This window comes from Clupea harengus, chromosome 24, assembly GCF_900700415.2.
Source record: "Clupea harengus chromosome 24, Ch_v2.0.2, whole genome shotgun sequence".
Classification (NCBI taxonomy): domain Eukaryota; kingdom Metazoa; phylum Chordata; class Actinopteri; order Clupeiformes; family Clupeidae; genus Clupea; species Clupea harengus.
Window position 1 is genome coordinate 8835186 of NC_045175.1, and position 20000 is coordinate 8855185.

At 44.0% G+C, this 20000-nt stretch overlaps 1 protein-coding gene across 1 annotated transcript in view; it reads left to right on the forward strand.

The window, feature by feature from the left end:
- grin2bb (glutamate receptor, ionotropic, N-methyl D-aspartate 2B, genome duplicate b) overlaps positions 1-20000 on the forward strand; it is a 109328-nt gene that overhangs the window by 58275 nt on the left and 31053 nt on the right. Inside the window, exons 5-9 of the mRNA XM_042703451.1 lie at positions 3663-3777; positions 5031-5239; positions 9155-9326; positions 18305-18458; positions 19326-19451. Of these exons, the coding sequence (XP_042559385.1) occupies positions 3663-3777; positions 5031-5239; positions 9155-9326; positions 18305-18458; positions 19326-19451 (776 nt within the window). The remainder of the gene's footprint in view (positions 1-3662; positions 3778-5030; positions 5240-9154; positions 9327-18304; positions 18459-19325; positions 19452-20000) is intronic.

Consider the following 20000-nt stretch of genomic DNA (forward strand, 5'->3'; position numbering starts at 1 on the left):
CTCTCTCTCTCTCTCTCTCTCTCTCTCTCTCCCTCCCCCTTCCTCTCTCTCTCTCTCTCTCCCTCCCTCTCTCTTACTGTGAGTTCCCATAAGGGCACATGACATCTCGTGGAACAGACAACAGACTCTACAAGATCCCCTTCCCTCTCTCATTCTCTCCCTTTCTCCATCTCTCCCTTCCCTATCTCTTTCTCTCTTTCTCATTCTCTCTTTCTTATCCACTCTCTCATTCTCTCTTTCTCATCCACTCTCCTCATTCTCCATCTTCCCACCTCTCTCTTGCACACACACCTTTCTCTTCCTCTCTCTCTGTCTCACTCTCTCTCTCTATCCATCACTCTTTCTCTCACTCTCTCTCTCTCCCTCTCTCCAGCTCTCTATCTCCCCCTCTCTTTCTCCTAGTAGAGAGTAGATATATATATATATATGTCTTTTCTGCCGCGTGGAGTGGGCCTGGGAGGCGGTAGCAGCAGCAGCAGCGAGGGGGTCTCCATGACGACGGCAGGCAGCCCACGGAAAGTGAGCGGGAGAGCGCGGGCGGGCGATGATCCGAGCTGAACTGCCACTAATGCCGACTTCTTCACACAGACACACACACAGACACACACACACACACACACACACACACACACACACACACACGCACACGAACACACACACACACACACACGCACACGAACACACACACACAACACACACACACACACACACACACACACACACACACACACACACACACGAACACACACACACACACATACACACATGAACACTGACACACAAACAATTACTCACAGACACTCATACTCAAAGACTTGCATGTATATAGACACACACACACACACACACACACACACATACAGATGTGCATGCACACACACGCAAACACTTCCTGTATTGGGGCACACACACTGGGGCCAAAGCCCCTAAGTTCACTCCACATGGCCCGCCTTGACACTCTCGCCTCACCTCACCTCACTAAAGCTGATGTGAAAGCTAATGCTAAATCTCACCAATCATCGTTCAAAACCTAAAGATATTTTTAAAACACAAAGAGCTGCCATTTTGCAAGCGAGCCTCCCAGTATTTCTTGCGCTGTGTTACGCTAATGTGAGTCTGCATCCTAGATACCAACTGACTCTAGAACTGCATCCTGGATACCAACTGACTCTAGAACTGCATCCTAGATACCAGCTGATTCTAGAACTGCATCCTAGATACCAACTGACTCTAGAACTGCATCCTAGATACCAGCTGATTCTAGAACTGCATCCTAGATACCAACTGACTCTAGAACTTGCATCCTAGATACCAACTGACTCTAGATCTTGCATCCTAGATACCAGCTGATTCTAGAACTGCATCCTAGATACCAACTGACTCTAGAACTTGCATCCTAGATACCAGCTGATTCTAGAACTGTTCTGATTCTGATCTGGAACAGATGGATCTGGCGGATGAGAACCGTCTTTGTTGTAAAACATAGCATGCCAAATGTATACATATGTATTGATGATAGTGCACCAAATGTGTAGATCTGCATATAACATTGCACACCAAATCTATGCATATGTATATTAAATGGCAAATGTACACATTTCTCTGTGACCGAAGAGGCGGAGACTGAGTGAGAGGGCTGGAGGCTGAGTCCTTTTGATCCTCTGGGATCCTCTGCTCTGTGTGTGTGTGTGTGTGTGTGTGTGTGTGTGTGTGTGTGTGTGTGTGTGTGTGTGTGTGTGTGTGGTGTGTGTGTGTCTGTGTGTGTGTGTGTGTGTGTGTCTGTCTGTGTGTGTGTGGTGTGTGTGTGTGTGTGTGTGTGTCTGTGTGTGTGTGGTGTGTGTGTGTGTGTGTGTGTGTGTGTGTGTGTGTCTGTGTGTGTGTGTGGTGTGTGTGTGTTTTTGTGGTGTGTGTGTGTGTGTGTGTGTGTGTGTGTGTGTGTGTGTGTGTGTGGTGTTTGTGTGGTGTGTGTGTGTGTGTGTGTGTGTGTGTGTATTTGTGTATTTGTTGGAGCAGGGGTCCTGATGTATCTCATTAAAGACCATCTGTGCTTCAGACATGGATACCACACATGCTCATGCACACACACACACACACACACACACACACACACACACACTCACTGGTTGTTGAAAGAACCTTGAGGGCGAAGGAGAGAGAGGAAATAAAGGAGGGGCATCACAAATCATTTCCCCAAATTCTTGATGTTCATGATTCTGAATATTGAATATTTTCATTCGTGTTTGTTTTGCCTTGAAAGCAAATCCAATAAAATGATTGAGTGTTCTAAAAACTTCTGTTGTTACGGTAACACTGAGGTGGGTCCAGCCAAAATCCATACTCCCACACACCTCCCATTACTGAGAACAATGATATGGATTTGTATGCAATATCACCCTAACAAGAACCCCTTTCCCTTTAATAATGATATGGATTTGTATGCAATATCAGCCTCACCAGAACACCTCCCCTTTAATAATGAATGCATAGGCACAGCTCACCTCCATAGTGAATGGTAGTGGTGCATAGCCCCCCTCCAGTTTTATCAGGAAGACTCAGGAATTCAGCAAAAATGATTTTGATCTACAAAATGAATTATATTTGTGATGATACAATTAGATATGATATGAGTAATGATACAATTACAATTAAAGTAGCACAACACACGTAGAGCAATTAATAGGTCTCTATTGTTGTAGCTTGATTGTTCTCTCCTTTGTATGTCGCTTTGGATAAAAGCGTCTGCTAAATGACTAAATGTAAATGTAAATAGTCTTATTACAATACATAGTCTTTGGCACAGGCCTTGTATTTGGTCCGACTTGAGGCTTGTAGTCACAGATGCCGGATTACCAATCAGCTCTCTCCTCACACAGGTTGACGGCCTTTCGGTAACTAAACTGCTGAACCTGAGATAAGTCGTGATGGTTTTGGCTCATTTTCACTCTTGCGTAGAATTAACCGCTAGCAAGCCACGTTTGTGCCATGCTGTTTGAAATACACGTTTGTATGTTATTTGTATTTTGGGGCAAAGTGATGTGGTGTTTATGGACCTCTGGTGGAACATGTCACCTGCGTCACCGAGAGCACAAGACACCAATGGTTTAGCTCACAGGGAGCACAAATGCTGTTGAAACAGCCGGTACATTTGACTCGAAAGTGCTTTCAAAACAAACCCCTTCTCTTAGTATCTGTGTGTCCTGTGCTCTCTTCATTCGTTTTCCCTTTTGAAATAATAATGCACTCAATAAGCAGGTAAGGGCTTAGATGCCACACACTGACGCACTCACCTGATGTGAAACCATTAGTTCACTAAATGTGTACGCATGAATGCCACTGCTGCAAAAGGCTGTAGATGGAGGCATCTGAATAACGCTGATGTTGTCTTGTTTTTCTATTCGTTTGGTTCGCTCATCTATTTCTCCCCTTCCCTCGCGCTTTCTCTCTCTTTCTCTCTATTTCCCTCTCTTTCTCTCTATTTCTCTCTATTTCTCTCTCTTCTTCTCTATTTCTTTCTCTTTCTCTCTCTTTCTCTCTCTGTCTCTCTCTTTCCCGCCCTTTCTCTCTCTTTCCCTCTCTTTCTCTCCCTCTCTTTCCCTCTCTTTCTCTATTTCTCTCCCTCTCTTTCTCTCTATTTCCCTCTCTTTCTCTCCCTCTCCCCCTAGGTATCTGATGAATGTGACTTTCGAGGGAAGGAACCTGTCGTTCAGTGAGGACGGCTACCAGATGCACCCGAAGCTGGTCATCATCCTGCTGGACAAGGAGAGGCAGTGGGACAAGGTCAGACTGATGGATGTGTGTGTGTGTGTGTGTGTGTGTGTGTGTGTGTGTGTGTATGTGAGAGTGTGTGTATGTGAGTGTGTGTGTATGTGAGTGTGTGTGTGTGTTTGTGTGTGTGTATGTGTGTGTGTGTGCATGTGTGTGTGTGTGTGTGTGTGTGTGAGTGTGTGTGTGAGTGTGTGTGTGAGTGTGTGTGAGTGTGTGTGTATGTGTGTGTGTGTGTGTGTGTGTGTGTGTGTGAGAGAGAGAGAGAGAGTATGAGCTTTGACTATCATACTGTATGGTATGTTCATCTACTACAGAGGACTTTTAAAGACAGTGTGCTTATAGTGGTAGAACAGTGGTATAGCGGTTGGCACTCTTAGTTTTGTTTAGTTTCTTTCTTTCTTTTTCTTTCTTTCTTTCTTTCTTTCTCTGTCTCTCCTCTCTCCCTCAGGTGAGTATATTTGACCAGTAATGTATCTGTGAGCAGCAGCCTCATGCAGATTAGGCAGTAATTTGATTAATTCCAGCACTGTTGCCAATTTAATCCCTCCCTCTCCCACAACATCTCTCTCTTCCCCCGACCGTCTCTCCCCTGATCCCCTCTTTCCTCCCCTACGTCTCTCCGTCACTGTCACGCTTTGCATCACTCCGTCTTCACCTCTCTTTTTCCCTCCTTCTCTTCCTCCATCTCTAATCCTCCTCTCCTCATTTCCTCTTTTCTTCTTCGCTGGCATCTCTCTCTTGTTCCTCTCTTCCTCCTTTCTTCCCCCCATTTGCTCACTCTTCCTTTTTTGGCAAAACAACATCCATCTCCCCATCCATCTCCCCATCCATCTCCCCATCCATCTCCCCATCCTTCCTTACTCTGCATCCTTCCTTACTCCCCATCCTTCCTTACTCTGCATCCTTCCTTACTCTGCATCCTTCCTTACTCCCCATCCTTCCTTACTCTGCATCCTTCCTTACTCCCCATCCTTCCTTACTCCCCATCCTTCCTTACTCTGCATCCTTCCTTACTCTGCATCCTTCCTTACTCCCCATCCTTCCTTACTCTGCATCCTTCCTTACTCTGCATCCTTCCTTACTCCCCATCCTTCCTTACTCTGCATCCTTCATACCTCTCTCTCCTCTCTTACTTTCCTCTCCTTCCCTCCCTCTCTTCCCCTCCCCTTCCCTTTGATCCCTCGTTCCCAATCTCTCTCGCTCTCTCTCTCGCACATCCTTCTTTACCCCCCCCTCTCTCTCTTCCCTTTGCGCCCCCTTCTCAGGTGGGTAAGTGGGAGAACGGCTCCCTGACCATGAAGTACCACGTGTGGCCGCGCTTCGAGCTCTACTCGGGCACGGAGGAACGTGAAGACGACCACCTGAGCATCGTCACGCTGGAGGAGGCGCCCTTCGTCATCGTGGAGGACGTCGACCCGCTCAGCGGCACCTGCATGCGCAACACCGTGCCCTGCCGCAAGCAGCTCAAGTACAAGTGAGACGCTATGCCCACACACACCCCTGCTACGCCCACACACACACCCCTGCTACGCCCACACACACACACACACACACACACACACACACACACACACACACACACCACACACACACACGCCACCTGCTTGTAGGACGTTGTGCCCTGCAGCAAGCTCCAGTTCAAGTGAGATGCTACGCACACACACCACACTCGCTACACTACACACAGACACACACACAGACACACCACACCCGTTACACTACACACAGACACACACACAGACACACCACACCCGCTACACTACACACAGACACACACACAGATACACCAACCACACACACAGACACACATACTTGCTTGTGCCACGTGTGCCCATGTCTCACTAGCTATTCACTGTTGTGAGTCTATAAAGTATTTATAAAAACTGTAGTGAGTATATAAAGTATTTATAAAAACTCTAGTGAGTCTATAAAGTATTATACTGAGTATATCAAGTGTAAATAAAAACTCTACTATGAAAAACACTGTGCCTTGCTGTGAGCAGCTCAAGTTAAGCTGAGATGCCCGGCTCCTGCCTGCCCACTCTCCTGCCCATGCCCATGCCCGCTGGCTGGCTGGTGGGCATCTAGTGTGTCATCTCCCCTATCGGTGTCTTTGATGGCGATGTAAATGCTCACATGCAGCAGCATAGTAATTGTCAGCGGCTCGCGCCCGCTAGTCGAGCAGTAAAGCTTTCATCCCCCCCCCTTTTCTTATATCACAGCGCTGTGGGCGCCTCAGGTTATCTCCATACTGTATGTAACAGCCATATCATTTCAGAAGAAAGGTCTTTCTTTCAATAGCCAAGAGCTCTGTGGAGAGCGAGGCCCGTGCTATAAGGCCTGTGCTATTTTAATGGTACAGAAATGGCTCTTTGTGACATGAAAAGGTTCTTCAACAGCAAAAAAACCTGCAATAACGCATGGAGCAAAAATAAAAAAAACTTTAAGAGAGGGGGGGGGGGGGGGGGGGGGGGGGGGGGGATTCTGTAAAGGCGCAATTATTAGCGGGGGTCAAAGTGTTGCCTTTTTAAAGGGGTTCTCTTATGAGGGTAGTGCTGAGGGTCTCACGAACGAGTCTAGACTAAATGAGAACAGAGAACACAAAACAAGATGAGAACCGAGTTACAAAATGTTAATGGCACCCTTCCATTAGGTTTCATATTATTAAACTGTATAACGCCATTTTCTTTTTGATATAAATGTTTTCAGAACTCACCTGTGGCCTCTGCTATTATATCAGTCATGTAGTGTTATTGCATTAACACCAGGCATAGTCACGAGCGGAAGTCTGAAAGCACATTTCTGAGGGGGACAAAAGCATCTGCTGCCAGTGATATAGGCCTAATGTATTAATGGGAGAACACATTCAAATGTTGTCCAGACAGCGTGTCCCCCATACAAGAATTTGTTTTACCATAACATTATTTGAATGCACACCTTTTTAGCATCGGGAGACACAGCCGACTGACTGTAATGTTGACTATGTTACAAAGAGTAACTTCCGAAGCCAGGAGAAAAGGCAGAAAAGACCTTGGGCCATGATGAATCTCATTAACTAGCTAGCTAGATGACAAAAAAATGCAGTGAATGAAATGTACTCTGGGTACGATTTTTAAACTCGTTATATTCTATTGAGTGGTAGAAGTACTGAAACGTCCTGTCAACTTTCCTTTATTTGAACAAAGATATCCTTTCGAAAGTAGCCTAATTACTGGAAGTCTGATGCCAATATCCACCTAATAATCCACATTGGGCTGGGGCACTATAGTGGATCATACCACCACAAAGGGGAGGGGGTTTCTGTTTGTTGAAATTCACGTTCAGTCTTACTAATTGTTCACTGAACATCACCTTAACCAAACCCAGCCCCTAACCCCCAACCTTACCCATAAATCGCAGTTAACAGAGTTTCAACATACAGTTTGTTTATAATCTGAGCATCTGTAGATAGTCTATAGGGGACCATCCAAATAAAGTGAGTTTATAATCTGAGCATCTGTAGATAGTCTATAGGGGACCATCTAAATAAAGTGAGTTTATAATCTGAGCATCTGTAAATAGTCTATAGGGGACCATCTAAATAAAGTGAGTTTATAATCTGAGCATCTGTAAATAGTCTATAGAGGACCATCCAAATAAAGTGTGTTTATAATCTAAGCATCTGTAAATAGTCTATAGGGGACCATCTAAATAAAGTGAGTTTATAATCTAAGCATCTGTAAATAGTCTATAGAGGACCATCCAAATAAATTGTGTTTATAATCTAAGCATCTGTAAATAGTCTATAGGGGACCATCTAAATAAAGTGTGTTTATAATCTAAGCATCTGTAAATAGTCTATAGGGGACCATCTAAATAAAGTGAGTTTATAATCTAAGCATCTGTAGATAGTCTATAGGGGACCATCCAAATAAAGTGTGACCCATAAGAATATTCAAGGAGAAAGCAGCTGCCAATGTAATGGATTTGGCTGCTTCGCTGCTCATTGTGTTATGGGTTTAATCATCTAAACTTCAATCAGTATTACAACACAGTGGGCGATAAATTATGGTGGTGATGACGGTGATAGTGATGATGATGATAATGATGATGATGCTCAACTGTTGGGGGTAATCATCCGCAGTGATACTAAACAGGAAGTAGAGTGGACAGGGTTCATGGGGGGTCATGTGTGTCTGCTGTGTGCTTCTTGCTAATTTGACAAAGCAAAGCGACGACGTTCACGGCATCCCAAAAACAAGAGGTCTCAAAATGAACATGTGTAATTTCTTTGAAAACTTCAGCTGCCATCAGATGGCATCCTGTGACAAGTGAACAAACAAACAGTCTGTTGGAATCTTCTCCTTTCATCTTGTCATCGCAGAGGAGGGCCTTTATGTTTTGAGATGACTCTTTTAAGCTGCAATATGTAGTTTTTTGTTGTCCAAAAAAATTATATATATATATATATATATATATATATATATATAAATATATATATATATAATGTAACTCCGACAAAAACAGTGAAATTATTGTATTTCAACAATGTCTTTATTCTCTATCGTTTGAGGTTTTGTGTGTTTTTGTTTTGTTTATTTGTTTAGGTCACGAAAATGTAAAGAAATGCAATAAATTGCCTAAAAAGACAATCAGAGTGAACAGAACTATTTGAAAACATTTGTGTATTTATGGTCTCGGAATTGCATTATTATTTGAGTCTAGAAACTTATTTTTTTTTGTTTAGGACAGCAAACACTACATGTAGTATCTTTAAGAGTCCCCTGACTAGTTCACTGTGTGACAGCTTCTAATGTAGATGCCACAGCCTTGAAGAAACATTAATAATAAAGAATTCCCAGTGATAAAATGTATCAGTCCTTCGTTATCGTTATTTAGATATTTACATCAAGAAGGGCTATATTCAGTGTTCACGGTCTAAATGTTAGTGAACGGATATTTACATCAAGAGGGGCCGTATTCAGTTTTCACGGTCTAAATGTTAGTGAACTGCTCGAACTGCTTCGTTAGTGGAATGCTCACTATCGATAACTGCCTGTTGAAAAAACGTACCTCTGACAAAATGGAAGCAGAAATCCCTTTGGTTACGTAGTGTATCTCCTCATCTGAATCATCGTTTCTGTTAGAGTTTCTCTCTCTCTCTCTCTTTGTCTCTCACTATCTCTCTCTGTTTTTTTTTGCGCTGTTTCATCTTTAATCTTTTTATCGCCCCCGTTCTCACTCTATCCCTTTCTCCATCTGTGGAGTCGTTCCCACCTGTTCCTCACCCGGCTCCTGCCAAAACTCTAATCCCACCCCCTTTTTCTCTCCTCCACCTCGCCTCCCCCTCATCCCTCCTTCTCTCTCTCCCTCTCCCTCCCCCTCCCCTCTTCCAATCCTGTCCCCTTAGCAACACGACGATTGCCTCGGGGATCTACATCAAACGCTGCTGTAAGGGCTTCTGCATTGACATCCTCAAGAAGATCGCCAAGGGCGTGAAGTTCACCTACGACCTGTACCTGGTGACCAACGGCAAGCACGGCAAGAAGATCAATGGCACCTGGAACGGCTTGGTGGGAGAGGTAAACAGTGAAAAAAACAAAACAATAAACAACGCATGACAAACAATCTCGGCAATGACATCAATCAACCAACTGTCCGAAAGGAATGCAAACCAAAACAAATAATTGCAGTCACGACGAATGTTAACAATGACACGAACCAACACGAAGCCAAGTGATTTGAGACTCTGAGTAGCAAACTCAAATGTTTTAAAAATCGACATGCATCGATAATCGTTTTATCGGTTTAGCATTGATAATCGATAATCGGTTTAGAATCGATAATCGGTTTAGAATCGAATCGTTGACCACTGAATCGGAATCGGAATCGAATCGAATCGTGAGGTGCCAAGAGATTTCCACCCCTAGTTTCTACTGCACTAATCAAAGGAACATCCTGGTCCTCCTGGCCATGTTGTCATCTTGTGTATCATCAGTATATCAGTGCAGTATGTAACAGTGAGATATGACAGAGAGAGACTTTGACTTTTTTATTTATTTATTTTTGCTTATTTTATTACTACCAGGAAAAAGAAAAACCCACCAAAGGCCAAATCTAGAAATTCAAGCAAATTGAAAAAGGAAAAAAAAACACCCAACCAGAAAAGAAATAAAAAACAAAAGATAAACAGTTATTGCTCAGTATCAATCAAATTGATGTACTCCGCTATTAAGTTGTAAGACGCCCATTTCTTCATTTACCTTGCAAATACATTCTTCAATCCCCCACATTTTATTGAGAGAGTCCAAGTCACTGATTATTTTATAATAACTAAAAATCTTGTGGACAACCGTGTAAACAAAGACACTTTTAAGAGTGACACTGGCTCATTTATTCCAGATCCTTCCATTTTGTTTCTCCGTCACAACCGCTCAGCCATCTTAGTTTGGCCACCCAAATCTCAGGGTGAAAAGTGCAGGTCTTCTGTAAAGTCCATCAGGGACAGGTGGCAGTGTTTCGGACATTTTGGATTTCCATAGTCAGTGTTTGGATAATGCGGACCGAATAAATTCCAGTAAGGCCCGCTGCTTCCTCCACAGAGTGCCAAGAACCCTCCGTTACTAGATACTGTACCTTTGCAATACCTCCCTGGATGAACACAGCTCTTAAAGCAGCACAACGGAGGAATTGCTAATCGCTAACGAGATGCTAAACCTAGCGAAACCTGTTGAAATTTGATTACTTTCACACTATGACAAGCTAGTGAGTCAACAACTTTCCTAACACAGTCAAACATCAAGCAAGTGCAACACAAGACAAAGCAAGACGGCAAATAAGTTACTTACTAGTCCGGCAGAGAGTAGTACCCGGGCGGCTTCTAGAAACCTACATAGCGCAGTAATATGCCTACGGACCCTGGTATGGCACTGGCACAGAGGCCATTCTCCATATTAAACGTCATTTTAGCGCCCCAATTTTTTTTAAGCTGTTATTTTAAGGTAAAATTGCTAATCCTAACCCTAACCCTGAAGTACAATTGCTACATACTGTTACTTTAAAGAGCCACAACTGGTAAAGCTGGATCATAAAAATAGTGCCCCCCTCACTGTGTGCATTTATTGGCAACATTTTGCCAAACATGGACCCTGAAAAAAAAAAAAGACGTAGACCTCAGGAAAACTTTGACAGTGTATAGACTCAGCGAGCACACTCGCACCATCAAACAGGCAGACACAGGTAGACCTAGCTGCCCAGAGAGGAGGGGCTGGGCGTGCACTGCAGTCTGGGGGGATGGGGGGGGGGGGGGGGGGGATGGGGGTGCTGTAGAGACAGAGCTGCACTTCTTTACCAAATACAATTAGAAATTAAAGAATCTTCATTGACTAAATTCTACTCAATCCTCTCTGAATTTCGAAACTATACGAATGAAGAAAAATGACAACACGTTTCTAAATGACCACGCGTTCTAGATGACCACACGTTCTGGGAGAGAACAGGGATTGGGCCACTCTGGCAGCAACATGTGTAGCAGCTTGAGCCAGAACATGAGAGACAGCCACTGAAGGCACCCATAACACAACACCAGCTCAATTTCTGTTTGCGATTAGTATTAAAATGGTCTTATTTTCTGATAACATTTCAATTCTGTTTAACATAATTATTCCTTTTTTAATGGGTTGTGTGTATGTGGCTATGGTAACAGTGTTGCTGCAACGTTCACGCTGGTGAAGCTTTCTTAGATTTCATTGAATTGAATTGAGATGGTGGGGGGGTGTGTGACTGTCTGTGTTTTCACATATCAGTGTTAGAGTGATGATGCTAATTAGAGGAAGATGGACAGACAGGATAGAAAGATGAATAAGGAGTAGGAGAGGGAGAGAGAGAGGGGGGGAAGTGTGGAAGGGGGGGGGGCAGAGAGAGATAGAGTTTGAGTCTATGTGTTTATTGCACATGAGTATGAGAGTAATGATGAGAAATAGAGAAAGATGGAAATGAAGAGAGAGTAAAGGAGAGCGAGGGGGAAAGGGAGTTTGAGTGTTTGTGTTTATTCTTATTAGTGTGAAAATAATGAAGAGAATCAAAGAAAGACCGGCAGAGAGAATAACAAAAACAGAAAATAGAGAGATACATAGGGGGGGGGGGGGGGGGGGGGGGGGGTGGTGTGTTTGTATTTATGCATATCAGTGTGAGAGTAATGAACAATGTGAAAGAAAGACGGATGGACTGAAAGAGGTGAAGATGAATAGAGAGTTAAGGAGAGAGAGAGAGAGAGGGGGGGGGGGTAGTGTGTTTCAGTGTATGTGTTTATGAAGTTGAGAGTAACAAAGTGGCTCAGTGAAAGATGAACAGACTGAACGACAAAAAGAAAGAATATTAGACAGAGAGACAGGATAGAAACTGAGAGTTTTAGTATCTGTGTTTACACATGTGAGTGTGAGAGTAACAGGAGAGAACCAGATGAAGACAGACAGAACCAGAGGAAGAGAGACAGAACCAGAGAAAGAAGGACAGAAACAGACAGAGTGACGGGGAGAAAGAGGGACAGAAAGACTGACGGAGAGAAAGAGGGACAGAGAGTGACGGAGAGAAGGAGAAGATGAGCCGTCCCTGAGGGTGCCACTGGTCCAGCTGGTGTGTGATGAGAGGCGTCCGGGGGAGACGAGATCTTGACCAGTCAAATTAGGATCCATCACAGGCAAATCCTTAACGACTCGCCATGCTAAACGGGCGCCGCACACATTGCGCATGACTAAATCCTCCTCCTCCTCTCTCTCTCTCTCTCTCTCTCTCTCTCTCTCCCTCTCTCTCTCTGTCTCTCCCTCTCTCTCTCTCTCTCTCTCTCTCTCCCTCTCTCTCTCTGTCTCTCCCTCTCTCTCTCTCTCTCTCTCTCTCCCTCTCTCTCTCTGTCTCTCCCTCTCTCTCTCTCTCTCTCTCTCCCTATCCTCTCTCTCTGTCTGTCTTTCTTTCTCTCGCTGTCTCACTCTCTCCCTCCCTCCCTCTCTCTCTCTCTCTCTCTTTCTCTCTCTTTTGCTCGTTAGGCAAATGACTGTCTTACTTTACGATCAGCTCATTTGAGCTGTGCTCTCTGTCTCTTTGTCAGGGCCTCGGGATATACATGTAGAGGATGATGGAGGATAGTATATATGTATTTTATACTATATCGGGGGGAAATATATATACACCACACTTCAGTAGTTCAGTATGAGAGAACTTAACATGCGTTACTGAAGGCTGCAGCACATATATGTAAACTTGTTTTAGTTTTTGTTGTTTTTCTCAGACATTGTAAGACAACACAAATGCAACTTCTCAAATGTGGTAGGTGTAGGCATTGGCAATGCTGTCCACACACACTCACATACACACACACATACATGCACACACACACAGTCTGATATCTAAAGTGCGAGCACATATTTGGCTAATTATTCAAAACTGTACGATAGCATGCGTACCAACATACTGTATGCGTTGTGTTATGGTGCTAGGTAAGTGCAATATCTCTAATAATGATTGCCATGCGCTAGGAATTGATAGATATATGGTCATCGGCCATCCTAAGCCATTAGATATCAATATCGGCATTGGCCCTTAAAAATTCATATTGCCAACCCCAAATCCGTACATACACACACACACACACACACACACACACACACACACATATATATGGCTAAACTTTAACACAAACACAAGTGTACAGTGTAACACCAGTGCGTGTTATGCCTAATAATGTTACACTGAATTCATTCCTTACACTGTCGTTACTGTCAGTAGTGTCACCTGGGTGCTTGCTATAAAAGGTTCAAGCATTGGGTTCTCCAAAACCCCTGTTATGTTAATTGAAAATACTAAAAAGAAATTCAACTAAATGGACTTGGACTTGGAACTGAAATTGATTTGAACTCAAGGCAGCTTTTCAGTTAATCATAATTTTCCCACAATCACGTCAGATAATCAGACCTTGTCGCTAGTTATTACTTCGAGCTCTTCGAACTTCCAATCAGCCATAGGAGATCCGCTGACTCCAGATTCACATGATCATAAAAGGACTGGATTGGGAAATTTATACCGCTTCACCTGTCGACATCCTGAATTTCCTTTGAAGAGTGCGCGGCACGTCGCGGTGGGTGCGTTCGCCGTTGGTGCGCATGTTTTATACATCTAGACCCAAACCCTGGGAGCTCTTTCTGGGAGAATAGAGAGAGAGATGCCCGCTAGCCCTGAGAGGTGGAGTGAATGAGAGCGAGGGAGGCGAAGAGGAGGCGCAGGGGGGCAGATGGAGGTGGAAATGAAACGAGGGAGTAGGGGGTGGTGGGGTGGGTGGGGGGTTGGTGGTGGCGAGGAGACGTACGACGTGGCATACGGTTACACTCATTATGGAGCTGTGTATTTTGCCCCAGTTTCGTGTGTCACCCAAGGACTGGGTATTTATGGCTGAAATGACCATTTACCTGGTTCGGCAGAGAAGATGGATGAGGAAGGGTACAAATGAAAAAAGCGGGGGGGGGGGAGTAAGATGAGTAAGGGGAGACAGATAGAGAGGGGGGGGGAGAGACACAAGGAGAGAGAGAGGAGGGAAGAGAGAACGAAGAGATAGAGAGACAAGGGAAGAAAGGAGAGAGAGGAGGGAAGAGAGGAGAGACAGAGATAAGGGAGGTGGGGATATAGTGGAAAATAGGATGTACACATCTTAACAGCAATTTCTCATTCTTTTGAACATTTCGCGAATGCTATTGTACATTGATGCAAAGGGTTATATACACGTGTCTGCTGTTCAGTCTTACCCTCAAACTATATCAGATTACACTGTGTTCAGTCATCTTTCCCTCACACTATATCAGATTACACTGTGTTCAGTCATCTTACCCTCACACTATATCAGATAACACTGTGTTCAGTCATCTTACCCTCACACTATATCAGATAACACTGTGTTCAGTCATCTTACCCTCACACTATATCAGATAACACTGTGTTCAGTCATCTTACCCTCACACTATATCAGATAACACTGTGTTCAGTCATCTTACCCTCACACTATATCAGATAACACTGTGTTCAGTCATCTTACTCTCACACTATATCAGATAACACTGTGTTCAGTCTGCTGTCTTACCCTCAAACTATATCAGATTACACTGTGTTCAGTCAATACGTTCAATAACCTTTGGGCTTTACAGAACACAAGATCTTCCCTTCCTTACATTAAACCATCCACAGAGACCTCATTCATGTGAACGGGAGGGGTTTGGTAAGAAGCAAAATGCCAAATGACATACTGGCTGTCAATGCAAACACCTCCTCTAAAACAGCACTAGGGAAGGGATTGGGGGGGCTCCAAATATCACCGGAACCTTCTACATAATGACTTTATATTTTAGTCTTCGTACTTGATCCAAGGGCAAAGTTCTTCCTGAATGAAGGTGAAATGTCTGTGATCATCATGACTGGATGATATTACTTGGTTATCAAAGATTTTACTGAGGAATAGAGATACAGCAAAGAGCAAATTTGGAAATAAGGAATAGACTTTCAGGATATAATTTTGTACTGAAAGCATGACAGAGTATTTTTAACTTTTTTACGTTTTGGAAATGTAACCAATTCTCCACATTACACTTAAAAAATAAAAATAAAAAATGTCATAACATCATTAACCAATTTATAAAAAGTAGATGTAATGCGTAATGTGACCCCTCACCATCCTCTGTAGAGAGGGGGGGGGGAGAGCAGAAAAGAGGGGGAGAGTGTAGAAGAGAGGTGGAGAGGGGGAGAAGAGAGGGGGAGAGGGTAGAAGAGAGGAGGAGAGGGGGAGAGGGTAGAAGAGAGGTAGAGAGGAGGAGAGGGTAGAAGAGAGGAGGAGAGTGTAGAAGAGAGGGGGAGCAGAAGAGAGATAGAGAAAAGAGAGTGATAACATAGTGATGAACGAAAAAGGGAGAGGCAGAGGGGTGCACTAGAGGGAGAAATGGGGATAAGAGAGCCATGGAGAGGTGAAGAGAGAGAGAGGAGAGAGAATGTCAGAGAGATGGAGAGATACCCAGAGGGAGAATTTAAAAGAGGGAGCGGCGGAGAGACAGAGGGGGGGTCGGAGGGGAGAAAAACACACAAATGGAGGTCCTAGGGTTCCACTTCCTTTAGGATATGGGGGGTAAAGAAGGGGGAAAGGAAAGATGGAGATAGAGGGGTGAAAGGAAAGGGGATTCAGAGAAAGCCATGGGACTGAAGTATTAAGGCCACTCTTTCCTGTGGAGGGGTGGAGGAAGAGAGGGGGAGGGAACAAGAGACTTACAGGGGGGGAAAGAACGATGGACAGAGAGATAGAGAGCAGATAGCGAGAAAATAGTCGTGCATAAAAACAACCGGGGGGGGGGGGGAGAGAGAAGGAGGGATGGAGGGGGGGGAAGTGCTGACAGAGAAATCCAGAGAGGGTGAAGGAAAGAAAAGGGGTGAAAGAAAGAAAGAAAGGACAGAGAGTTTGATAGAAGGAAGTGAAGAGGAGAAACTTCTATTTCCATCTGTCGCGCCCCAGTGTAGCAACCCCACGGAGATCTCCACTCCCCACCCGTGTTCACTTGCTTTTATAGCTCACTGAAACTTCCTCTCGTCTAATGCGCCAAAACACACACTTACACAAACACAAACACAAACACAAACACAAACACACACACACACACACACACACACACACACACACACACACACAGATTCTGATTTTAAACCTCTCCTCGTCTAATGCGCCCCACACTATGATGCCTGTGTGATGGTGGCCATAGAGTGACAGTCATCATTTTGTATGTAGCAGATTTTTGAAGTTCTGTTTTTTTTTTTTTTTTCTAAATCCCAATGAGAGAATTTATTGAGTTTTGAAAAATTGACTCAGTAAAGCCCATGGTAGTTAAATAACTCGCATTCGATTCTGTTCAATAAAATGCCTGTGTATGTTGTCTCCGTATAGACTTTAGACCTATTATATCTCCAACATATCTGTCTGCCAACAGCAAAAAATAACACACTACAAACATCTGTAAGTCACTTGGCTAATGTGTAACCACATCGATTACCTAAAAATTGTACAGCCACAATCGGTTGCATAGTATAACTCAGATGTTTGAGGCACTAGAGCTGTACAGTTACGTTTCATAAGAAACCGCAGGGTGTGTTAAGAGTTCTCTGTAACCATGGATACCACTCCATGGCAAGCGGCATGATGTAGCCTGACCTTTTTTTGCTTTAGCATATAAGTAGCAACATATTGCTATGTAACATATTTTTACGAGACAACAGGTAGCTAAAAAGGACCTGACTGATAAACTTTATTTTAACTCACAAATTGGTTTTCTACTGGAGTTGTTACACTCACACATTATTTTCACAGGTTTTGTGAAAACCCATTCATTTCTCCATGGGGATTATTTCTTTGGAACCAGGAAGCGTTAAAATACTAACACTCTTGACTTGCATACGCTATTGCAGAGGCTGTGCTTTTCTACATGTAGTAGTTGGTAAAGTAAGACAGTGTGAATAATAGCCTCCCAGTCTTTATATCTTTTATGCTCTATTATATTTCCACTCTATCTCTATCACTCTATCAGTCACATGTCCTCTCTCTGTTATATCTCATCCTATCTATGGTTCACTTTTTTTGTGTTTCTAAATGGCTGTTCCTGTTTCTTCTCTTCATTTTTTTTCTTTCTCTTCATGTGTATTTGTTACTCTGTCCATCGCTCAGCTTTATTCTCCATTTCATCCTCTTCATTTGTTCCTCCATCTTGCGTTCCTTCCATTTCATCCTTCATTCTCATTGGCCCATCTGTGCCCGTAGGAGGAGCATTGAGACTAACACAGCCTCTTTAATAGACTATGGGGTATGTGATGTTCTATATAAAAAAAAGTACACACACACACAAACACACACACACCTACACAAATGCACATGTCTACTCACACAGACACACACATACAAACACAAACACATATGAAACACACACACACACACAAACACACATGACACACACACACACACACACACACAAACCCCCACACACACACACACACACACACACACACACAAACCCACACACACACACACACACACACACACACAAACACAAACCCACACACACACACACACACACACACACACACACTAACCGAGGAAAGCAGACCCTAATCTTCCCATGACCCTCATCTCTCTCCTTTCTCTCCGTCTCTTCACTCTGCTTCTTTCTGTCTCTCTGCCCTCCTCAGTTTAGCTCAGTTTAGCTTAAAAGAAGCTTTATTGTTACGACTGTATCATCGCATAGTGTGACAGCAATAGAGTGTGAGGAAAGACAGGTCCAAAATATGGCAGAAGGGAGAAAAAACAACGATAAAAAGGCGGTCTAAATCTTCTTCCTTCGTTGTCTTTATCTCTCCCTCTCTCTCTCTCTCTCTCTCTCTCTCTCCCTCTCTCCCCCTCTCTCTCCCTCTCCTTCTCTCTCTCTCTCCCTCTCTCCCCCTCTCTCTCCCTCTCTCCCTCTCTCTTCCTCTCTCTCTCTCTCTCTCATGTTCTCAGGTGGTAGATAAGAATGCTCACATGGCAGTGGGCTCACTCACCATAAACGAGGAGAGGTCGGAGGTCATTGACTTCTCTGTGCCCTTCATCGAGACGGGCATCAGCGTCATGGTCTCGAGGAGCAACGGCACTGTCTCGCCCTCCGCCTTCCTCGGTTAGTGTCCATGTGTGTGTTTCATGTGCATTTGTGTGTGTGTGTGTGTGTGTGTGTGTGTGTGTGTGTGTGTGTGTGTGTCTCGTGAGTAGACATGTGCATTTGTGTGTGTGTGTGTGTGTGTGTGTGTGTGTGTGTTTGACTCGGTGAGTAGACGTGCATTTGTGTAGGTGTGTGTTTTTGTGTGTGTGCGTGGTGGTGGATATTGTTTGGTTTAGTGGGTGTCAGTGTCTGGGTATTTGTATATTTTAACCCATTTCAAATCCTCTCTTGGTATTAATAGGTGAGTCTTATGCAATGGCAAGGCAATGCAAGTTTATTTATATAGCACATTTCATACACAGAGGCAATTCAACGTGCTTTACATAAATATAATCAAAAGAAAAGAAAAGAAAAATAAAGAAAAAGTGCTTAAGAGTACAACACAAATATAAAACATGCACCTGCAGCACACATAATGTTTATAAAACTTCCCCTTAAAACACCAGAAAGAGATTATTAACTCAACTTCCAAAAGTGATTGATTGTTTCCTTATTTTGAAAAGCATGAGATACCTATAAGTAGTCATACTTTATTTTTCACTCCTTTACCTCTCCTCTCCCTCTCTTTTTGTTTTCCTCCCCCTCTCTCTCTAACTCTCTTTTTCTCTCTGTCTCCCTCCCTCTCTTTCTACCTCTCTCTTTCTCTCTCTCTCCCACCTCTCTCTCTCTCTCTCTCTCTTTATCTCTTTCTACCTTTCTCCATTTCCCTCTCTCCCCCTTCTCTTTGTCTCTACTTCTCCCTCCCTGCCTCTCCCCCCTCCTCCCTTTCTCTCTCTCTCTCTCTCTCTCTCGCCCTCCCTGTCCTCCTCTCTGTCCCTCCTTCAGAGCCCTTCAGTGCGGATGTGTGGGTGATGATGTTTGTCATGCTGCTGATCGTGTCGGCGGTGGCCGTTTTTATATTTGAGTACTTCAGTCCGGTGGGCTACAACCGCTGCCTCGCAGACGGACGAGGTGAGACACACACACACACACACACCCTCACACACACACTTACACACACATGTACACACACACACACACACACACGTGTATATATACACACACACATGCAAGCTCACGCACACGCTCACATCCTCACACATAAGCTTACACACACATGTACACACACACACGTGTATATACACACACATGCAAGCTCACACACGCTCACATGCACACACACACACACACACACACACACACAAACATATACATATGCGCATACACACATGTGAATATACTTACAATATACACGCACATACACACTCAATCTCCCTCACGAGCTGTTTCTCATACACAACAAATGAATGTGTTCTCCATAGAAACTCCAGTAGAATCTGCCAATAGAATCAATGCCATCCATTAAAAATGTGCAGTCCTCCATTCTAATGCAGTAAGTCGGTGAACGTCTCCTCTAGAACGTCTCCTCTCGGTCGGTTCTGTGTTCGCCCCCCCCCCCCCCCCCCCCCACACACACACACACACACACAATACACCCCGTGCTCATGCAGAGTCCTGGCT